This window comes from Vidua chalybeata, chromosome 19 (genome assembly GCF_026979565.1).
Source record: "Vidua chalybeata isolate OUT-0048 chromosome 19, bVidCha1 merged haplotype, whole genome shotgun sequence".
NCBI lineage: Eukaryota > Metazoa > Chordata > Aves > Passeriformes > Viduidae > Vidua > Vidua chalybeata.
Genome location: NC_071548.1, coordinates 577905 through 598976, shown reverse-complemented (window position 1 = coordinate 598976; position 21072 = coordinate 577905). Strand labels below are relative to the sequence as shown.

The 21072-nt window shown below is 60.0% G+C and overlaps 1 protein-coding gene across 1 annotated transcript in view; it reads left to right on the top strand.

Moving 5' to 3' along the window:
* PIK3R5 (phosphoinositide-3-kinase regulatory subunit 5) overlaps window positions 1-21072 on the top strand; it is a 41012-nt gene that overhangs the window by 8067 nt on the left and 11873 nt on the right. Inside the window, exons 2-5 of the mRNA XM_053960697.1 lie at window positions 11593-11702; window positions 15305-15405; window positions 16536-16604; window positions 17288-17426. Of these exons, the coding sequence (XP_053816672.1) occupies window positions 11606-11702; window positions 15305-15405; window positions 16536-16604; window positions 17288-17426 (406 nt within the window). The 5' untranslated portion in view covers window positions 11593-11605. The remainder of the gene's footprint in view (window positions 1-11592; window positions 11703-15304; window positions 15406-16535; window positions 16605-17287; window positions 17427-21072) is intronic.

Here is a 21072-nt window from a genome sequence, read left to right as displayed (position 1 = left end):
CCCTGGACAGACCCAGAGTCCCCACAGAGCTCCACAGCAGAGCAGAGAGCTGATGGGGTGCCCCAAAGTCACTGCATGATTATTGGTTTTCCCTCTTGCTTGGACTCCATCGCTTTTTGGGGCTCAGGATGATAATCCTGAAGTTTCTGGCCTTCCTGGTGTTGTAAGGAAGAGGACCCCAGGAGTGCTGGCTGCTGTGCCTCCTGGGTTGTTGGCTGGGCAGAAGTTCCCAAAGATTTCAGGCTGGACAGGGCCCCCGCCAACCCAAACCACGCCGTGAATAAACTCCTCAGGGAGCACAGTGCACCTGGCAATGCACAGCCAGCTCTGGACACCTTAATTCAGCTGAATCCCCGTCAAGATCAATGTTCTGTAGGGCAGCAATGGCAGTTTCCTTCTTTAGCTGGTGGTGAGCGTGGACTTCAATCCCCCAGTGGTTTCTCCCTCTCTGAGCAGCTGTGCTCTGGGGAGTTTTTGGAGGGGAACTGGGTTTTCCTGCTGAATGCTCCTCTGCAAGCCCTGAGGACTTGGTCCATCTGAGAAGGTTCAGTTTCCCCCCTTGTCCAGGGGGGATGGAAGCCCTTAGAGCTGGCAGATCTTGTGTGCCGTTCCCTCAGTAACTCCCAGGTGTGGATTCTGGGTGCTGTGTTCTGACCTCGTGGCTGCTGGGATGCTCTCCCTGCTCATTAACGCACTGTAATTGCCTGCTCATTAACGCACTGTGATTCCAGTGCTCATGGACAGTCCCTCTGAAAATACCTCGGGTGCCTCTCTGCTGAGGAGCTACAGAGGGAACTTGTAAATAGTGAATGTGTAAAGGCCTGAGCCACTCCTAGGTGTGCTGGAGAAAGCTTCTGCTCATGGGGCTTAGCCCCCCTGGGGAAGGGATGCAGGAGATCTTTCCCTCTAAATGGGGATGGAATTTCCGTCGTCGTGGCAGCAGAAATCCAGGCTTTGACGGCTGCAAGGACAGGAGTGACGGCTGAGGCTCCTCCAGACTGGAGAGCAGAGCCCTCATGCTGGGCAAATGGAGCAGACTGGTGATGGATGGTGGGAAGAGCCTTCCCTTCAGCTTGTGGCAGCCGCTGGTGAGGATGGAGCTGTTCTGCCAGCGCCCAGGTGGGCAGATGCAGCTCCACGCTCTCCCAGGGGGAGGAGCGGCTCTGGTGGCTCTGCCCAGCGCCAGGCAGCGCTGCCCGAGGGGAGCCGACCCCTCAGTCCAGGAGGGAAGGCCCAGGATTGCCCGAGCCCAGCTTGCCCACCTGTGCCACCCTTTAGGGGAGCTCAAAAAGTCCTTGCTTGGCCCTGGAGCTGCCTTCCTGTGCCTCCTTGCCCAGCCCTCCGTGGCCACGCGCCCTGCTGGGGTATCTGGCAGCCCGGTGGGTGCCAGGCACAGCCCGGTGGTTTCTGCCCAGGGCTTTATTTCTGTATTTTCTTGCTCTCGACTGTTGATGTTCCTGGAACTGCCTGCCCCAAACCGGGGCCCTCTGCAGTCCCAGCCCTGCAGCGTGGCCAGAGCTGCCCCTCGGATGTGGCGGGAGCCTGAAATCCTCTCCAGGATAGGAAAGGGTGCCACAACTTCCCCCCGGCCCCGAGCACTTCTCTTTTTGGGACAGCACACGGAAGGTGGGGTAAGAAGATCTCTGAAATTGCAGAAGTGTGGGTTGCTCTTGGAAACCGTGTCCAGCCAGGGGCTGGGGAGGGGGATCTGTGTGGGGATGGGTTTGGGATTCGGCTCCTGGCCTGGGGCTTCCTCCTCAGCCGGGAAGTGTCCCAGTGGCAGGAGACCGGAGCATGGGGGGCTGCAGGCTCTGCAGGCTCCAGGGAGTTGTCTTCTCCCATTTTTCCAGCCTTGGGAAGCACCATCCCATGTCCTCGCTCGCCCGTGGGTTGTTTTGGGTCTCGTGCCATGCTGCCGATTTCCACAGGAATATTCCCGCTTTGGGATGATTCTCCTGTGCTGCTGGGGAGGGAGAGCCCTCGGGCAGGCCCGGGCTATGCTCCTGGGGATGCTCTTGGCCGCTCCCACCGAGGCTGCCGGGCTTTTGGCTGGAATTTTCTTTGACCTCATTTGATTACCCAGCCCTACGTGCTCAGCACTAGGGCAAAACATCCCAGGGAAAGTAGCTTACACAAGAACTCCCAGAGCCAGTGCATTTCCAGAGACACAAAGGACTTTCCAAGGTCACACCACAGATGCTGAGCCTGAGAACAACTCCCCAGGGCAGCCGAGGGGGGAGAGGAGGACTTGGACCTGTGGGGGAGAGCAGCAGCAGTTTGGGACATGCTGTGGATGACTGAGGGGGGTCACCCTGTCCCCTGGGCTGGGCTCGGGGCTCCTGCTGCAGCTCCCGGGGCCTGGGGGAAGGGAGAAGGAGCATCCCCAGCGAGGGGAGCAGCCCCAGCCCCCAGCTCTGCTGCCTGCCCGGGCGAGGTGCTCTCCAGCTGTTGACAGATGCCAGGAGGGGCTGGAGGGAAAGCTGGGAGTGTGTGAGGAGAGGAGGTGCCACCACAGGGAAGTGTCTGTGCGGGTTGGCAGCGGGCACGGGCAGAGTGGAGCCGTCCCGAGTGGCACAAGAGCCGCTGCAGCCGCTCTGTGCTCGCCCCACATCTCCAGGGGGTGGCCCTGGCGCCTTGGGTGAGTTTCCTGTCCTCTCAGCTCTTCTCATCCCTTTCTCCTGCCGAGGGCACGGTGGAGCAGCAGATCCGTGGCTGGGGCCAGAGCCACGAGGACTCCTTTGGATGGGATGGGATGAAGGATCACGGTCAGCAGCGCTAAGGGACAAATGTTGGGTCCCTTTGATGCAGATTTAACCCCAAATCTCTTGGTCCTGCCTGGGCCCCTCAGAGCTGAGTCCTTCTCTGCCAGGTGATGCCTTGTTCTGGGGGCGAGGAGCTCTCCCAGCCTGGGGGGTATCCTGAAGCCCCGTGTTTCAAAGAGCTTGTTGAAATTTTCCCTCCCCCAGCTCCGTCTAGAACAGCCGCGCTTGAGATCAGCACTTTGAAGCCTTAATTGCAATTATGAATCTTCCTCTGTTCCCAGGTCTCCCCTAATTGGCTTCCTGTGCGAGCTCCCAGAGCTGCTGAGAGCAGGACTTGTGAGGGAGCTGCTGGTTTTGTGGGGGAGCTGCTGGCGTGGGACTCCCGAGCCCAAATACAGGCGGGCTCGGCCGGGCCCTGCCCGCTGCTGTGCCCAGATGCTCACAAGGGTGCCATTATAGCAGCCCTAAGCTGATTTACATGCTTGCATTTGCAAAGTGCTAATCTAGTGGGATTTTTTTTTTTCTTTCCCCCCCTCCTCCTCTCCTTTTCTTTTCAGCCCCCTCTAATCTCCTGCTCTCCCTGCCAGGTTCCCAGCTCCTTTGGCTGGAACAGGCCCCAGCTAAATCCTTTATCTGTCTGTTTGGCAGCCCTGGGTGCAGCAGTTAGCAAACGAGTGACACTTTTCCTGGCTCGTTAATTAGATTTACTGAGCTGAGTGCTTGCTGCAGCAGCAAGGGTCTGCACAAGGCAGTTCTGTATTTTGTTTCTGAGAAATTTGGGATTTAAAAAACAACAACAAAAAAAAAACCAAACGAGTTCCAGGGCAGTTCTGGTCCCAGTGGTCAAATCCACAGCTCCCCTGCTTGCACTGCTGCTGGGAACACGTGGTTTTCTCGTGTGCAGCTTTATTTCTGCAATTTGCTGCTGCATGGGCAGTTCTGGCTGTGTGTCATTGTTTTGCTGCTCAGCGAGTTTGAGGATGGGTGGCTGGGTGCCCGTGGCAGGATATCTTGGTTAAGGCAAGTGGTTCCTGCGGGCTAGAAATAACCTTGGTGAAGGATTTTCTTATAAAAACGCTTTTTTGGCATGTCCTGCTCTGCCAGCTTTGCCTGCCAGGTTTATAAACGGGACTGGGAGGGTTACAGCAGGAGATAAAAGTGAGAGGAAGGAAGAAAATTCTGCTTCACCTTTACCTGAGAGACTGTGCTGAGCAGGAGCCTCTGCCGCTCCTGCTGGAGGGGAAACTGAGGCACAGAGAGGTCTCGCCCAACTCTGGGCTTTGACTGTGGACTTGTGGTTCCCTCTGGGAACACTGGACAACTCCAGCTTGTGTTGCTTTAGGGGTGAGCAGTCGGGGAGGGGTGACGAGTGCTGGGGCTCTGTCCCCCCTTGGCTGGTGCGGGGTCACCCCGGGAGCCTGGGGGTCACCCCGGGAGCCCGGGGGACACCCCGGGAGCCCACGGGACACCCCGGGAGCTCGAGGGACACCCCCGGAAGCTCGAGGGACACCTCGGGAGCCCGGGGGACACCCCGAGAGCCTGGGGGACACCCCGGGAGCCCACGGGACACCCCGGGAGCTCGAGGGACACCCCCGGAAGCTCGAGGGACACCTCGGGAGCCCGGGGGACACCCCGGGAGCCTGGGGGACACCTCGGGAGCCTGGAGGACACCCCGGGAGCTCGAGGGACACCCCGGGAGCCCAGGGGACACCCCGGGAGCCCGGGGGATGCTCCCGGTGCTGCTGAGTTACAGATCCAGCCGGGGCAGGGGAAAAACCCAACAACTCTTTGGAACACGGAGCTTTAGGAGACCCCCCAAGCTGGAAGAGCTCCTCAGCCCCTGAACACCACGGGCAGGTCACCGATTTCGGTTTTCGATGTTTTTGCCGGGGAACGCAGGGCCCTGCACAGGAGGAGCTCCAGCGCTGCCCCCGGAGCTGCCGCGGCTCCTGGAAGGAGCTTTGCGGGCACAGAGCTGGGGGAGGAGAGCAGAGAAACCGGCGAGGTGTCTCAGAGCTGTGACCAAGAGCACTTTGCACTTCTCCCCCGCGGGAGCTGCCGTCCCCGAGCAGCAGCGAGTGTTTATCCAGCGCCGGCACGGCCAATTGCCGCTAATTGGCTGCCCCTAATAGCGCAGGGGCCAGGCCGGCTAATTAGCCGGGTCTTTACACCCCCCGGGGCAGTTTGGAGTGCGGGATATTCCCGAGGGAGCTGGGCTTCCCGGGAGGTGACCCCGGCGTCCTTTGATCCCTGCCGGGGGCGAGCCGGGAGCTGCAGCTGGGAGCCACCAGCCCGAGCTCTGGCAAAATAAGCTCGCGGCTGGAGTGAGCTGGAGTGTGGAAGTCACAAAGCGCAGAAATAACGCCAGGTCTCCCCGGAGGTAAGTGAGAAGGGGAATGAGCTGCTGCCAGCCCGGCAGTGCCGAGGTGGGAAGTCGGGATGTGCCGAGAGCCTCCTCTGCGCTGGCAGTGACCTCCCTTGGCTCCACCTGGGCTGTTTCTGTTTTTAAATAATTAAACGTTTAAAAAACACCTCACAGAGCCAGTCCCGAGTGCCCAGCTGAATCCAGGTGTGACCTGAGCTGTGAGCGCTGCGGTTAAAATTGAAAAGGTGGAAAAGCTGAGACAAGCACGGGATCATTCTAGTGACCGGGTTTTATAGCAGCTCGGGGTTTAAGGTGCCCTCGGGATCCCAGAATCCCAGGATGGACCAGGCTGGAAGGGATCCCAGGGGCTCATCTCCAGCAGGGCCATCCCAGAGCTCAGGGCATGGGGTTGTGTCCAGGCACCTCTGGAATATCCCCGGGGAGGAGGCTCCAGCCCCTCTCTGGTCTCTGCCTCCTGTGCAGGGGAACTGCTGGAAGTTTCCCATCTCCCCGGGTGTTTCACCTGCCCTTTCACTGGTTAAAGCCTCTCCCTGGTCCCAGGGAGCCACGAGTGTTTCCACAGGGAGTGGAAATGGGTGGCAGTGCCGGGGAGCTCCGGAGACACAGGAGTGCACCTGGAGCTCCAGCTTTGGGATGTCTCGGGGATGCTGCAGGAGGGCAAAGCAGCACAGGAACCTCCTTGGGGCAGGTTCCCACCTGGGTGCCACTGCTCCCAGGGCGAGCTGGCCTGCTGGGGGCTTGCTCTTTGCCACGTCAGTCTAAACTGGTGTGTGGAGCAAAATGTCCCCATTGATCAGGAGTGAGAAGTTTCTTTTTTTTCTGGCTTGATTTTTGCTTTTTGAATCACAGGCAGATGAGGGCAAACACTGTTTTGAAATGATGAGTTGCAAGGTTTTGTTCTGACTCCTGAAGCTCTCCACGTCTCTCCTTGTGCACCCTCTGGGCAGATTGATTTTTTTGACATCCTCTCCATTCGCTCACAACATTTTCTCGGATTATTTTGTTCTTTTTGCTGAGTCTCTTGCAGCCTTGATTTTGCTTCTCCTGTGGTTCAGTTCGCTGCTTTGGCTGCACACCCTTGGGACAGCTCAATCCTAAATTCCAGGTCAGGCATCTCCGTTATCACGGGGCTGCTCCTGGGGAGGGACGTGGCAAAGGTGCCTCCTCGGCAGCTGGTTCATGATGCTGGGAGCCCCCACGGGCTCGTTTCTCCCTGGGAGTGCTGGGGGTTCTGCTCCTGGTGCTCCAGGAGCCTCCCTGTGCCTTTACCAGCTGGAGGACAGCACATCCCAGAGGCAAGGGCAGCTGAGGTGGGCAGCGCTGGGACCCTGCTCCCGATATTTTGGATTCTTTCCTTTCTTTCAGTGGAGCCTTTAAATCTCCCAAACCAAGGCAGTTACACTTTGGAGCTGCTGTTGTTTGTTTGCGCCTCTCGGGTTTATTTTTCTGGCGTTCACAGATCCTTCACCTCCCAAGCCCAGCTTTAAGCTCTGGCTGCTAACGCAGGTAATCTTGGGGCTGGGATTTGGGCAATCCCATTGAATAACTCCCCTTTGCAGCGACACCGCGGGCTCGGATGGAGGGCTTTGAGTGGGGCTGACTCGTCTTAGGCTTTTCTGAGCCTCCTGCGGGTTTCCTGCTCTGATCCCGGAGCCGGGGCTGTGCCGGGAGGGGCTGGGCGATGAAACCACTGGCGCTGAGCGGGCACGGCGCTGCCGCTGCGGGCTCTGAGCCTCCCCGCTCTGCAGCTCAGGCCGGTCCCACAGCAGGGTCACCCCTCCCCTGGCTGGGGCTCCTTGGGTGGCGTTGCTCGGGGTTTCGCGATGCTGGGCGCTGCTGCTGCCGGCACGGGGGGAGCAGGCGGCCGGCGCTGGGTGTAAAACCCGGGTGCTGCTTTGCCCCTGTTGTGTCACCTTCTGTAAGCGCTGTTTGACACTCGGAGGACTCCGAAACTGCTTTGCACGTTAGGTGCTTTCCCTGCCCCGTGGTGGGAGCCTCTCCTTCAGCCCGGTTCTCAGAGAGGCGAGAGCAGGCAGAGAGATCTCTGGCTCTGAGGGAGCTCTGAAGCTGGGGCTCTTTGAGAGCTCTCCAATTCTCGCATTTTTGGTGTAAATGAGGCGCTGCAGTTCAGAAAGGCGGCCTGGCTAGGGCTTGCCCCCCGTTCCTTCTCTCACGGTTGGTGCCTCTCATCATCCCAACACACCGTTTCCCACTAATAACCCAGGATTTCATTTCCCCCTGCGAGCAGTGGGATGTCCCGTGTCGTTCCTGCCCCTCAGCACCGTTACCCAGCAGGCACAGGCGCTCTTGTTATTCCAGAAGTAGATTTTCTTGTTTAATCTTCTGCCTTGAGATGAAATCACTGCCCTAAGGCGCTCCTTGGGAGCGGTTCTCTGTGCTCCTCCTCTGCTGCCTCTTCCCCCGTCGGCTCAGGGAGTGGGGACTCCCGGGAGTGAGGGTTTGCAGCCCAGGGAGGGAAGGTCCCTGGCGTGTCCTCACGCTCAGTGTCACAGCAGCCTCTGCCCCCGCTCAGTGGGGCAGGAGCCGGGGTTTGCATGGCACAGCCTCCTCTGCAGGCACCCTGAGAGGATGTTTGTCAAACCAGCTGCCTCCCGGCTCCCCTGGTACCCTGCCTTGGTGTGGTTTGAGCGAACATCTTATCAGCCCCATCTCCTGCTCCGCGCAGAGCTCTCGCTCGGCTGACAAACACTGAGGTGAAGTTTTTCTTGAAAATCGCAGCTTTCTCCCCGCACTGCCCCGTGCCCTACAAAGGCTTCCTCCAGCTGCTCCCTCCCTCGCTCTGGGTTTCTATCTTTGGCTCCTCTGTGAGGTGGAGGGGAGGCAGTAAAATCTTGCAAGCAAACAGCTCAAACGCAAGATTTTCTTCTGTAATCTAAGAAAAACAGTTTCACTGGAGGAGCAGGTACCAGGCACGTCGTACCTGCTGCACTGCCGGGCACGGCTCCGTGTCCAGGGCACAGCTCCGTGTCCAGGGCACAGCTCCGTGTCCCAGGCACGGCTCAATGTCCAGGGCACAGCTCCGTGTCCCAGGGCACAGCTCAGTGTCCCAGGCACAGCTCCGTGTCCCAGGGCACAGCTCAGTGTCCCAGGGCACAGCTCCGTGTCCCAGGGCACAGCTCCGTGTCCAGCTCTTCCTCTGCAGTGAGGATGCTTCTCCCGAAGCTCCTGTCCTGCCCCTTCTCAGGATGAGCTGGAGGAGGCAGAAAGCTGGGGTGGAGCTCGGAGGGGTTGATGATCCTCCTTTCTGAGGATCTCACCTTGAAAACAGCTCTGGGTAGGATCCCTTTGCTTTAAACCAAATGAAGTGATTTTCCATCTGCTGCAGCATCAGCCCAAGCTCCTGCTTCCTTCAGCCTCATCAGGCTTCTTGTTCTGCTTCCCCTGGTGCCCAAAGCCCTCCGGGTGCTGATCCGCATCCTGGCACCAGCCCGGGCGAGGGATCCGCGTCCCTCCACCCGCTGCCACTGTCCCCAAACCTGGGCAGCGCGTTCAGAGCCGCTCCCGAGGGCCAAGGGCTTTGTTTTTCCTCTCCTGTTTCCTGCCCAGGATGCTCAGCCCCAGAACAATCGGGGCAGGAAAGGGCGTTGTCCTGGCCCGAGGGTGGCCGCGGGCTTTCCCCGGTGCCGGTGGAGCTGCAGGATCCCCTCTGGACAGGTCCTTGTCAGATCCTCTCGGTCCCGAGGAGATGTTGCTGGGATTTGCCGCGGGAGGGGAGAGCTCGGCTTGTTCCGTGTCTGCCTGGCCCCGCTCTCCTGGGTTTTGGAGCCTTTCCTGCCTCCCCAGGCTGCGGGGGTTTGCTCTGCTGGGGGGTCCGATCCTCTTCCCTCCTTCATTTTGGCTCTTTGAGCTCTTCCCTCTGCTCCTGGGCTCCACCACTGCAGAGGGAGCTCAGGGGAGTCCTTTGGGTGCTGGAGATGGGGCTCAGGTGGACCTCAACCAAGGAAAGGGATTTTCCTTGCTGGAAGAGCAGCTCTGTGCCCTGTGCCAGAGCTGCTGGTGGCACCTTGGCTGCTGAGGGACCTTCTGCTCCTGGGCAGGGAGCAGATCCTGAGCAGCAGGAAAGCCCTGGAAGGGAAAGGTCCCAGGGCACTGGAGGCAACAGGGGGAACCCCAGTGGGTCCCAGCTGAGTGGAAAGTCCTGGTCAGGAAAGTCCTTGTCCCCAAGGCTTTCCTGTGACCTCTGGTGGCTTCACAGCTCAGCAGAATTTTTTTTTTTTTGTTGGTAATCCTTTTTCATACTGTTTAAAAATGATTTCTTTTTCATTTTTACAAACCTTTTGCCTCAAGCAGGACAAGGGAAAATCTAAAACCAGTGGTCAGCAGGTTACCACTTCTCACCAAAGGGTAAATGTTTACTAGGTTGGTGCTAATTAACAGAAATATTTAATTTGTCTATTCACCTTTGTGTCCCACAGAGATGAATGAAGCCTCTTAACTAAGCAATCCTGGATGGAAATTCCTCAAGGGTCTGGCACCCACGCAAGGACAATTTCACAAATAATCTTAGGATACTTCCCAAGCTGAGCTTTGGTGTGCTGGGCCTTCTCTCACTCACTTTAATCAGTGCTTTTTTAGAAAATAATTGGTTAGAAATTTATAATAATAATAATAATAATAATAATAATAATTTATAATAATTATTATAAATTGCCCTTTTGGACACTCACACCTTCGGAGGGGGTGGGTCCAACCTTGTCCTGAGCCCTGATGCTGGGAATTGTTGGGCACCTGTTGAAAATGGGGCAGAACCTTGAGGCAGAAGGGTTTCTCTGAGGACCTCTTAAAAGCAGGTGCTGTCCCTGCTGTGAGGAGGGGGCTGGGCCATCACTGGGGTGGTGTCGCGTGGAGCTGCTCAACACCCTCCTAAAAAGCAAAGCGTTTTCCCAACCCTTGACCTCAGCCCTTGGTTTTATTGGTGTCCTCAAGATGCTTAACAGGGCTCCTGGAAGTCAGATCGCGTTCTCCAGAACTGTCCCCTGGCCCCTCACCGTGCTCGGCGTGGGTGGCAAGGCCAGGAGGGGACAGCAGAAAAGGCCGCAGCGTTCCTGCTCCGCTGTGGCGGACGAAGCGAGGCCTTTCCCACGGGAAATGCTTCCACAAGCACTGCCCTGGGAGAGGAGGCTCGGGCTGCTGTGTGGTCCATGGCCCAGCAGGAAAAGGCCGCCCGAAGAGCGCGTCCTGTGGTTTGGAGGTCGCAGCAACATCTTGGGCGTATTTTATTTGACGTTCCCGGCCCGTTGTGCGCTAGGACACGTGGGAAGGGATGGTGGGGCTGCTGCGGGGCGAGGAGCCCGTTCCCCTCCGAGCACTGAGCTGTTTCTTGAGCTGGCTGTTGCAAGGGTGTCTGTGAGTCACTCTGGGCTCTTACTCACCGCCTTTCTCCTGCCACCAGCCTGGCCGGGGCGCCGGGCTCGATTTCCCCGCTCCCTCGTGGCGCCGGGCACAGGTAAAGGTTCAGGCTCTGGCGTTGGCACACGACGGGAGGAGCCCAGGAGCCCCTCTGGGGTGAGGGGAGCGCGGGCACTGGGCAGGCCAGGGGTGCTCGGGGGGTTTGCCACCGGAGAGCTGCCGGTGGCTTCTCCCCAGCGCAGGGGCAGGGCTGGAGGTGGCTCCCTGCGCTCCCAGGGAGCTCCAGCAGCCAGGCTCAGCTTTCCTGAGCCCTTCCAGGGAGGTGCTGGCACTGGAGTGCGGGTGCAGGACACGGGGCAGGGAGGGCCCAGCCTCTGCTGGGTGCTGGCCCCAGCGCTGGCCAAATGGGCAGAGAATGGGGCATTTTAGGGTATCTCTGGGAAAGACGTGGCTGTGTGGCACGGGTGCTGTCCCGGGTGAAAGCAAGGGCCGCCTTGCAGGTGGTTTTGTACCACTGGCAGCTTTTATTTCTTCTTACTCGGTTATTATCGTGCATTTGTGCTGCTTCCAAAGAAGAGGCAAAGAATGTGTGGGATGGACCCATCTCTGTGCCTTGGGAGAGGGGGACGCCTGCCCCAGGCTCCCTCGGGGCTGCAGGGGAGGAGGGAATGGCCACCTGGCCACCTCTGATTGCTCAGGGTCGGGAACATCCCCCGGTACGGTTCCTGCTGTCCCAGACCATGGATGTGGATTGGCTGGGATAAAACCCAGCACAGGCTCTGCCAGCCAAGGTTCAGTGGCACTCTGGGCCCTGGAGCAGAGGTGGGATGTGACAGGGCTGCAGGCACAATGTCACAGTGTCCTCGCAGGCTGGGCTCACATCCCCTCGGTGTTTTCCACCACTGCCACAAGGGCACGTGGACCTTTCCTTCAGGGAGGCTGTGTGGGGGCAAGGGGACATTTCTGCAGCCTTCCCTGCCACTCGGGCTGGGTTTGTGACCACTGCCAGTGAACACTGGAGCCATCACGGGCAGCCCTTTATTAACTCTGCTCCTTCCTTGCCCTTCGATTCAGGAGATGAATTAAGATGCAGCACACCACGTGCACGGAGGACAGGATCTACCACGCGCTGGAGAGGTGCCTGCACGGGCTGAGCAGGGACGCCGTGTCCAGCAGATGGGCTGGTAGGTGACCTGTTAGCCATGGCCTTCTCTCTCTGGATCCCCCTGAGCCCCTGCTGGGCTCTCCAGGGCTCCCTCTGGGTGAGGGGGAGCTGCTGCTGCTGCTGGAGGCCTTTCCCTTGCCGTGCTCGGAGTCAGAGGGAGCACCCAGCCTGGGCGTTTTGCTGGGATAAGATGTTCCAGCACCCTGAACAGGTCACGTCAGGCCTGGCCCGTGTAAGGACTCGGCAGGGCAGTGTTGCCAGCTGTCCCCGAGTGAGCTGGGGAGAGGAGAAGGCTTTGTTCAGCCCGGGAAAGGCTCCTTTGTGCCATCAGCCAGCCCAGCCCTGGAGCCCGCGGCCCCCAAGGCAGGGTGTGCTCCGTGCTGCATTGTCACACACAGCACAGCGATGCTGTTATCAGCCTAGCCCTGGCTCAGATACCGTGCTGGCCACAAAGAGCTGAGCCTTGCTCAGGGGGCTGCGGAGGGATTGGGGCTGGCATGGTGAGGGCAGAGCAGCAACGGGCAGAAATAATTTCTGACTGACATTTGGACCTTTCTGCCTCGTAGCTGTGTCTGTGAGCTGTGATTAAATCACTGCCAAACCCTCTCGTGGATGAAAGGTTCTGGGGGCTGTCAGATTCTGATTCCTTTTGGTCTGTGCAGTTCTTTCAGCTCTTTCTGCTTTTCTTTTCCCCTACAAGACCAACAAAGAGATGCAGCCAGGGTCCTGCCTGCTGCCAAATCCCAGAGGAATCCCTTTGCCATCCCCTCTCAGCCAGCGGAGCCACGCCACTTCCATGCTGTAACATCACCTGGGGGCTGGCTTGGGGCAGTTGTGCCCAGGACTCCCGTGTCCTCGTCTCTCCCCTGCTCTGGGAAGCAGGCCCTGAAGTGTGTCCCACATTCCTGGTTCCTGGAAGCGCGGCCTCGTGCTTGGCGCGGTGACAGCGCGTGGCCAGGCAGGGCACTGTGTGCCCGGAGCCCACCTCTGCTGTAATTACCACCAATCAGTCCCCGTGTCACTCACAGCTCTAATCCCAGCCCCTCGGCGCTGCTCCTTGGCTTGGGGGGGCTTTAAACCCCGACTCCATCATTTCTCCAGCTCGTTAGCAAAGACTGGGGTGGGGGCTGTGCTGTGAGTCCCACCCCGGTGGTGTCCCGGCCTCCCAGGCCCCTTCCTGTGGCTCTCCTGGGCTTTGGCAGAAGGAGCTGACATTCCTGGGAGAATTTCAGGAGTTTTGCACCTGAAAAAAAAACCCCCCTGTGGTCATTCCTGCTCTGCCAGGAGCCTGCAGCGTGCCCTGGGTGGGTGTGGGTGGCTTTGCTGTGCCCCAGCCCCCAGTGCCCTCCCGAGGGGCTGCCCCTCCTTGTCCCTGTGGCCTCCGAGGAGCTGCTGTCCCATGCCAGCCGTGCAGGGCTGGGGAGGGGTTGGTCACTGTGGTGGCAGGAAGGGTTCAGGGAAAGCAGAGCTGTCCCCTGCTGCCTTTCAGAGATGTTGTCACATCCTTCCCCAAGCTACAAATGACAGTTTCATTATTGCTGTCCCGTCCAGGCTGTTGTTTGTGGCAGGGTTGATCCTCACAAGTCAGTGAATCCTTTCATCTTGCTCTTGGCTGAGCTGGAACCTTCGCCTTCCTCATTTTTCACTTCTATTTCCCAATTTCTTTGCTATCCCCTCTTTTTTTTGCCCTTTCCATACACCAAAATTGCACACACCACATCACAGCTTTTTGGGCTGAGATCTTGCTGAATTTTGTAAATCGTTTAAAGCTTTATTTTTCTGTGCTAACTTTCACACAGGGTTGCTCCGGAGAGGGTGAGTAATCGTTTCCAACACATTGCTCCCTCTGAGTAAGGGATGAGGAGCTGAGGGCTGTGAAGTCAGCAAGGAGGAGTTGTGAGGGTTTGGTCATGCCAGATTTGCAGCCTGGATGAGCCCGTGGCAGGTGTAAATAGAAAATCTTCCTGCAGAACTTATTGGAGAAACCAAATCAAAATGAATTCTCTGTGACTCATAAAAATCCCCGTTAGAAAAGTGCTTGGGAGGAAAACCTTTTCCTTGTGGAGGAACCTCTTCAGGGCTGGCCTCGCTTTGTGCTGCAGGAGAGAGACAAATTAAATGGTCAAATCAGAGTGTGAAAAACAAGAAAAATGTTTTATTGCTTGCTGGTGAGCAGAAAAAGAAAAGGAGTTTTTGGTGAGGGAGAGGCCTGGGCTTGGCTCTGGTGGTGCTGGGGACCTGGCAGATTTTACCCTTTGAGCTGATTTCTCCAGGCTTGTGCTGGGTTTTCCTGTGGGAATCTCTGCCCAGGCTGGGTGGCAGTGCCAGGAGGTGCCCTGTGCTGGACATCCACGTCCACCTTCCGTGTCTCAGCAGCTGCAGGCTGGGCTGCTGTGGCTGCCAGCCTGGGCTGTGCCTGTCCTTGGGCACCTCCCTGAGCCAGCTGCCCGGAGCTGGCCCTTCCTCGGGGCAGTCCCCAGGAGAAACCACCTCCCTCTGGCGAGGAGCTGGCAGCAGCTCTGGGGGAGGAGGAAACGGAGCCTTCTGCTTTCCACCCACGCCGTGGGTGTCACTTCTGACGGCACCAGGGGCCCGTGCCCAGCGCCGTGGGCACTGGTGCTGGTTTCCTCTTCGGTGCTTCTGGATTTCCGACCTGCCAGCTGCCCACTCGGAGGGGAAATGCCACCCCCTGAGGCCAGGAGGGAGCTGCTCCGGGGGGCGGAGGAGGAAGAGGGCATCTTGGGGCACTTCTCAGAAAAGAAATGGCAAAGCCTCATCCTTCCGAGGCCGCCCACGGCGCTGCCGTGTGCCGCGCCCGCTCTTGGCACCTCTGGTGCTGCTGCGGAGCGAGGCTGAGCCCAGGCTCCCTGCCAGCCCCTGCCCAGCAGCCCCTGCCCAGCAGCCCCTGCCCAGCAGCCCCTGCCCGCTCAGGGGCTTTGCTGCTCTCCTCCCGTGGGGAGAGTTTCCTGGGGCTCTGCAGAGGCTTTGTCCTCCCAAAGGAGCCTTTCCTTCGGGTCACTGCCACGCTGGGTTTAGTCGAGCCACGCTCTGTGGGGTGCTGGGATAAGCCCAGCTTAGTCCTGCCTTTGCCCCAGCCCCAGCTGGGGACAGGGCGTTCCCTGGGCTGCCGGGAGTGACCGTGGGGCCGGGAGTGACCGTGGGGCCGGGAGTGACCACGGGGCCGGGAGTGACCGTGGGGCCATGAGTGACCATGGGGCCATGAGTGACCATGCCTCTGTCCCCACAGTGGGGCCATGAGTGACCACGGGGCCATGAGTGACCATGGGGCCACGAGTGACTGTGCCTCTGTGCCCACAGCTGGGCCGTGAGTGACCATGGCTCTGTGAGTGACCGTGGGGCCATGAGTGACCATGGGGCCATGAGTGACCATGCCTCTGTCCCCACAGTGGGGCCATGAGTGACCACGGGGCCATGAGTGACCACGGGGCCATGAGTGACCGTGGGGCCATGAGTGACCGTGGGGCCATGAGTGACCATGCCTCTGTGCCCACAGTGGGGCCATGAGTGACCGTGGGGCCATGAGTGACCGTGGGGCCATGAGTGACCACAGGGCCATGAGTGACCACGGGGCCACGAGTGACCGTGCCTCTGTCCCCACAGCCGGGCTGTGCCTGAACTGCTGGAGCCTGCAGGAGCTGGTGAGCCGGGACGCCGGTAACTACCTCATCCTGGTGGAGAAGATCCTGGGCAAGACCAAGGAGGCGAGTGGGGGCTGCCAGGGCGAGCTGTGGGCTCTGAGGCATCGGCAGCTCCGTGGCTTGCTCAGGGTGGGCTTTGGCAAAGCTGGCTGGGGATTTGGGGTCATTAGGTATTGCTGGGTGGGGCTGGGTGGGCTGGCCCAGAGCTCTGGTGGCACCAGTGCTGTGTGTCCCACGAGGAAGAGCCCATCCCCCTTGTTGGGGCAGCCCTGCAGATCCCCAGGGATGGCCTTTGATCCCCCAAAGCCCTGCTTGGTGCTCTGCAGATCCCCCAGCCCTTCCGTGGCCGTGTCCAAAGCAGAGCAAGTGGAACATTTCCTGCTGTTCCCGGTGGAGCCCTCGCTGCGGCCGTGCCGGTGCCCCGCGGGGCTGGGACACGGGGGACCAGGGGCTGCACCAGCAGCCTGGCAGGTGCCAGCGGGGTCACAGCGAGGGGACAGTGGGATGGACCTGCCACGGTCCCGTCGTGTGCCAGGGGAGCTTGGGGAATCACCGGTCAGGCAGGGTCATCCTGGCAGGAGCCCCTTGGTGTGCCGGGGGAGACGGGGGCGTGTTCCCCAAATCCCCAGCGCTGGGGTTTGTGTCAGGGGTAAGAGCCTGCTTCCCTCGCGTGGGCGAGGGGCCGTGGGGCTGAGAGCAGCCCAGCATTTCCCTGCTTCTGCCCTTTCAGTGCCTGCAACTGCTCGGGCTGCGGAGCGCTCTGCCGCGGGAGGGTTCAGGCGAGGCTTTGTTGCACTTTGGGCTCTGCAAGTGTCTCCTTGGGCGAGAGAGTTCTGCTGGCTGTTCCCCGGACTAAAGGCTGGGATTCCACCCCTGGAATTCCACCCCTGGATCCACCGTCCTGCCCAGCTCCCCGGGCTGCCTGCTCAGAGCCACTTCCATGGCATTTCAGGCATCAGGAGCCTCAAAGGCTTGGGTGCCCGGCCACCCCTGCGAGAAGACAGAGCAGGAGGCTCTGCCTGTCCCACGCTGCTTTCTGGGCCTTTGGGGGCGGTTTTCCCACAGGGATGAGGGAATCTCCCGGCTCTGGTGATGGGATGGTGGGGGCTGGAGTCTCCCGGCACCTCCAGGGATATTTTGGGCGGTGTTGCTGGCCAGCAGCTCACCCCTGTGCCCTCGGGCTGTTCCCACAGGTGCAGGAGAGGTGTGACTACGACCTGGTGACGCCCCTGGCCCTGCTCTTCTACTCGGCCGTGCTCTATGTAAGTGCTGAGGCTGCTGCACCAGGGCCAGCCCGGGGCAGGCTCCAAAATCAGGGTGGCTTTGGCTGGAGCTTCCCAGCCTGCTCTCATCAGTTCGTTCCAAAAGCAAAGATTCTGTGTGAATCCAGAGGGATCAGGATCGAGCAACCATTGCACAAGCTGAGAGACAAAGAAAATGAGCTTTGGGGGTTTTGAAGCTATTTTTTTAAGGCTGGGCTAATCAGAAAGGGAGATGGACAATAAAAGGGAATTATTTTCTTTGCCCTTTATAGTTGGGCAAAATACACGGACAACGTGAATGAAAAGGAGCAGAGCCTTCCCAGGAAATACTTTTTTTTAATTATTATTATTATTCCCAGCACAATGCATCATTATCCCAAGGAAATCATTGCTGCCAGATCCTGCACAAGCACAGGCTGTGTGGAATTCATCCGTACGGCTCGTGGGGCTTAAAAAGGAATTTATACTTAGGCTTGGCCATGTGAGCCCCGCTGGGGGAGGTTGGGAAGGAGCTTGGAGCTGTGCCCAGGGGGATCCTGTGGCCCTTCCTTGGGAGGAGATGGGGTGGCACAGGGGGAACCTCAGCTTTGCTTCTCCTCCTGCCCCTGCCAGCCTGAACCCTGCACTTCTCACGCAGCCCTCGGGGTCTCTGCCCCTCTCACCTCGTGTCCCTGTCCCCGCAGGCTCCTCACCTCCCACCCGGCTCTGACCTGCTCCTGAAAGCTGCCAGTGTCTACCACAGCTTCCTGACGTGGCCCGTGCCCTACTGCGACACCTTCCGGGAGCTGCTCACCTTCATCAGCAACGAGCTCAAGGCGCCAGGTGAGTGCCCCTGCCCTGCCCTGCCCTGCCCTGGGCTCTGCCAGCCCTGAACCGGGGTCTGGGAGCACCGAACCCGGCCCTGGCAGCTCCAAACCCGGCACCAAACCCGGCCCTGGCAGCTCCAAACCCGGCTCCAAACCCGGCCCTGGCAGCTCCAAACCCAGCTCCAAACCCAGCCCTGGCAACTCAAAACCTGGCACCAAATCCAGCCCTGGCAGCTCCAAACCTGGCACCAAACCCAGCCCTGGCAACTCCAAACCCAGCACCAAACCCGGCCCTGGCAGCTCCAAACCTGGCACCAAACCCGGCCCTGGCAGCTCCAAACCTGGCACCAAACCCAGCCCTGGCAGCTCCAAACCTGGCACCAAACCCAGCCCTGCCTTGGGCTCTGCCAGCCCTGAACCGGGGTCTGGTAGCACTAAATCCGGCCCTGGCAGCCCCAAACCCGGCCCTGGCAGCACCAAACCTGGCACCAAACCCGGCCCTGGCAGCTCCAAACCCAGCTCCAAACCTGGCCCTGCCCCGGGCTCTGCCAGCCCTGAAACGGGGTCTGGCAACTCCAAACCCGGCCCTGGCAGCTCCAGACCTGGCACCAAACCTGGCACTAAGCCCAGTCCTGCCAGCTCCAAACCCGGCCCTGGCAGCTCCAAACCTGGCACCAAACCCAGCCCTGCCTTGGGCTCTGCCAGCCCTGAAACGGGGTCTGGGAGCACCGAACCCAGCCCTGGCAGCTCCAAACCCGGCCCTGGCAGCTCCAAACCTGGCACCAAACCCGGCCCTGGCAGCTCCAAACCTGGCACCAAACCCGGCCCTGGCAGCTCCAAACCTGGCACCAAACCCGGCCCTGGCAGCTCCAAACCTGGCACCAAACCCGGCCCTGCCCCGGGCTCTGCCAGCACCAAACTCGGCCCCGAATCCCACTCCAAACCCAGCCCTGCCCCAGCTCCAAACCCAGCCCTGCCCCAGCTCCAAACCCAGCCCTGCCCTGGGGTTTGTCCCCTGCTGCTCCTGTCTCATTCCCCCCTCGCTTCCTGAGCCCGGGAGCGCAGTGTCCATCCCAAACGTCGGCTTTTCCAGGGGGTCGGGACCCTGCCCCCTCCTCCCTCAGATGGTTCCCTGGTGGTCCAGCACGAGGTGGGACCGGACTCCTCTGGAGATCAGGCCGGGCTGGTGCTTTTGGTGGGTCCCTTGTGCTCAAGGAGCGTGCCGGGCTCCCCCAGCTGTGGATCAGAGGCAATTAGCCACATGGCTAACGAGTTCCTGGCTGGGTCTCAGTCCGGAGGGTCTTTTCCCCAGCAGAGCACGTGCTGGCGGCTCCCCCAGCCTGCCCTTTGTGTGAGGGACAGTGGGGGGACGGCAGCGGGGCCATTCATGGGCATCAGGGTGGCTGGAGCCTCCGAGCCTGCTCTTCCATGGAGATTTCCACGGGGCTGAGGCACTCCCTGGATTGTTCTTCCCAGCCCAGACACTCCTTGTGACCAGCCCTGGGCACATGCACGGGCAGCACCAGTGCTCCTCTTAATTAAGGGCTCCTTGTGGATGTCCTGTGGTTCCCAGTGGAGCAGCTCTTCCAATTATTTCTCAAAGCCTTCTTTGCCTGATCTCCCTGCCTTTCGGGGCCTTTTGAAGAGCTGTTATCACACAGAGCACATTGCAGCCCGTGTTTAATCCTGGGCAGGGCTTGGGAGGCCTGGGAGGGGGATGTGCCTGTGCCTGGGGGTGTTCCCCACCCCCTCAAACTGGGAAGGTGCTCTGGGGAGCCCTGGGGGGTGGGAAATGCAGGGTCTCTGTCAGGGCAGCAAGTCCTGTGAGATGGGAACTTGGGGATGGGATGAAAGGTGCTTCCAAAGGGACAAAAAGGTGGAAAAATCCCAACCTGTGCAGTGGGAGCTCTGGACTGGCTGCTGTGCCCCCAGCACAACTGGCCATGGCCACCATGGGTCCGGCTGTGTCCAGCCTCATCTCAGAGCTGCAGGGACACTTGTGGGGCTGCCCAGCTCCCCCCTGGCCGTTTCTTGCCGTGCCCTGGTCAGGGCTGTGCTTCACACACCTCTGGGGAGCTCTGGTGCGGGGTGGGGGTGGCTGCCCCCGTTCCTGTGCCACCCCCGGTGCCCCAGGCCCTGTGAGTGGGGACTTTGGCCCAGAAGCTTTCCCCTCCCAGGGCAGAGTGGATTTCCTCCCCTGCCAAAAGCGCTGCGTGGGGGCTGCCTGCTGCTTTGGGAACCCCTCAGGGAGGGTGTGTCCCCTGCTGCTCAGCTGCCAGGACCTTCCAGGCTTGTTCCAGGCTTGCTGCACGGCCCCTGACCTGCCGGGGGGCCGAGGCCAAAGCTTTTTATTGCCAGGAGGGCAAAGATTAACGGGGAATGAGCCGCTGTCAATATTTGCCAGGAGCGCAACGGCTTTGATCTGCACCCTGGTGCTGACGCCTCTGCAGGAGGGTCCCTGCTGCCGTGACCTGTGTGGGTCAAGGCGGCCCCCGTGGGTGCTGGGTCCCCCCCCGTGGGTGCTGGGTCCCCCCCGTGGGTGCTGGGTCCCCCCCCGTGGTTGCTGGGCTGGGGGATGTGGCTCCCTGCACGGGTAAGGGCTGGGTCCTGCTGATGCCAGAAGGTTTTTTTCCTGCCCTGCTGATGGGGGTGACGGGGCTCTGCTGATGTCACCCCATGTCCTGGGGACAGTCCTCTCCTGCTGCTCCAGGCTGGGCTCTGTCCCCGCAGGAGGGGAGGTGGCAGTGACCTGCTGGCCCTGGGTGACACGCAGGGCCTGGGGGCTGCAGCAAGTGGGAGCAGCTGGCAAACGTCACCCGTGGAGTCCCCATCCCACGGGAGCAGTGGGGCAGAAGGAGCTGGGGCTGGAGCAGGTCTCCTGCCCCATCTGCGGGGGATCTCCCACCGCTCTGGGTTTTACCCTTCACATCCTGGCTTCCCTTGCTCCCGGACTGGCCCCTCACGCAGTGGCTGTGCCTCGTCCCCACGAGGGCTCTTGGTGGCCGTTCCCGCTCCAGGCAGGGGCTCTGCCAGCTCAGGACTGCCCTGGGGGCAGAGGCAGCTCCGTGCTGCCGGGCAGAGCAGCCTGCAGGGGTTCTGTGCCTCATTTCAGGGGTTCTGTGCCTCCTTGCAGGGGTTCTGTGCCTCCTTGCAGGGGTTCTGTGCCTCATTTCAGGGGTTCTGTGCCTCATTTCAGAGGTTCTGTGCCTCATTTCAGGGGTTCTGTGCCTCCTTGCAGGGGTTCTGTGCCTCATTTCAGGGGTTCTGTGCCTCATTTCAGGGGTTCTGTGCCTCCTTGCAGGGGTTCTGTGCCTCATTTCAGAGGTTCTGTGCCTCATTTCAGGGGGGTTTTGTGCCTCATTTCAGGGGTTCTGTGCCTCCTTGCAGGGGTTCTGTGCCTCATTTCAGGGGGGTTTTGTGCCTCCTTGCAGGGGTTCTGTGCCTCATTTCAGGGTTCTGTGCCTCCTTGCAGGGGTTCTGTGCCTCATTTCAGGGGTTCTGTGCCTCATTTCAGGAGGGTTCTGTGCCTCATTTCAGGGGTTCTGTGCCTCCTTGCAGGGGTTCTGTGCCTCATTTCAGGGGTTCTGTGCCTCATTTCAGGGGTTCTGTGCCTCATTTCAGGGGTTCTGTGCCTCCTTGCAGGGGTTCTGTGCCTCATTTCA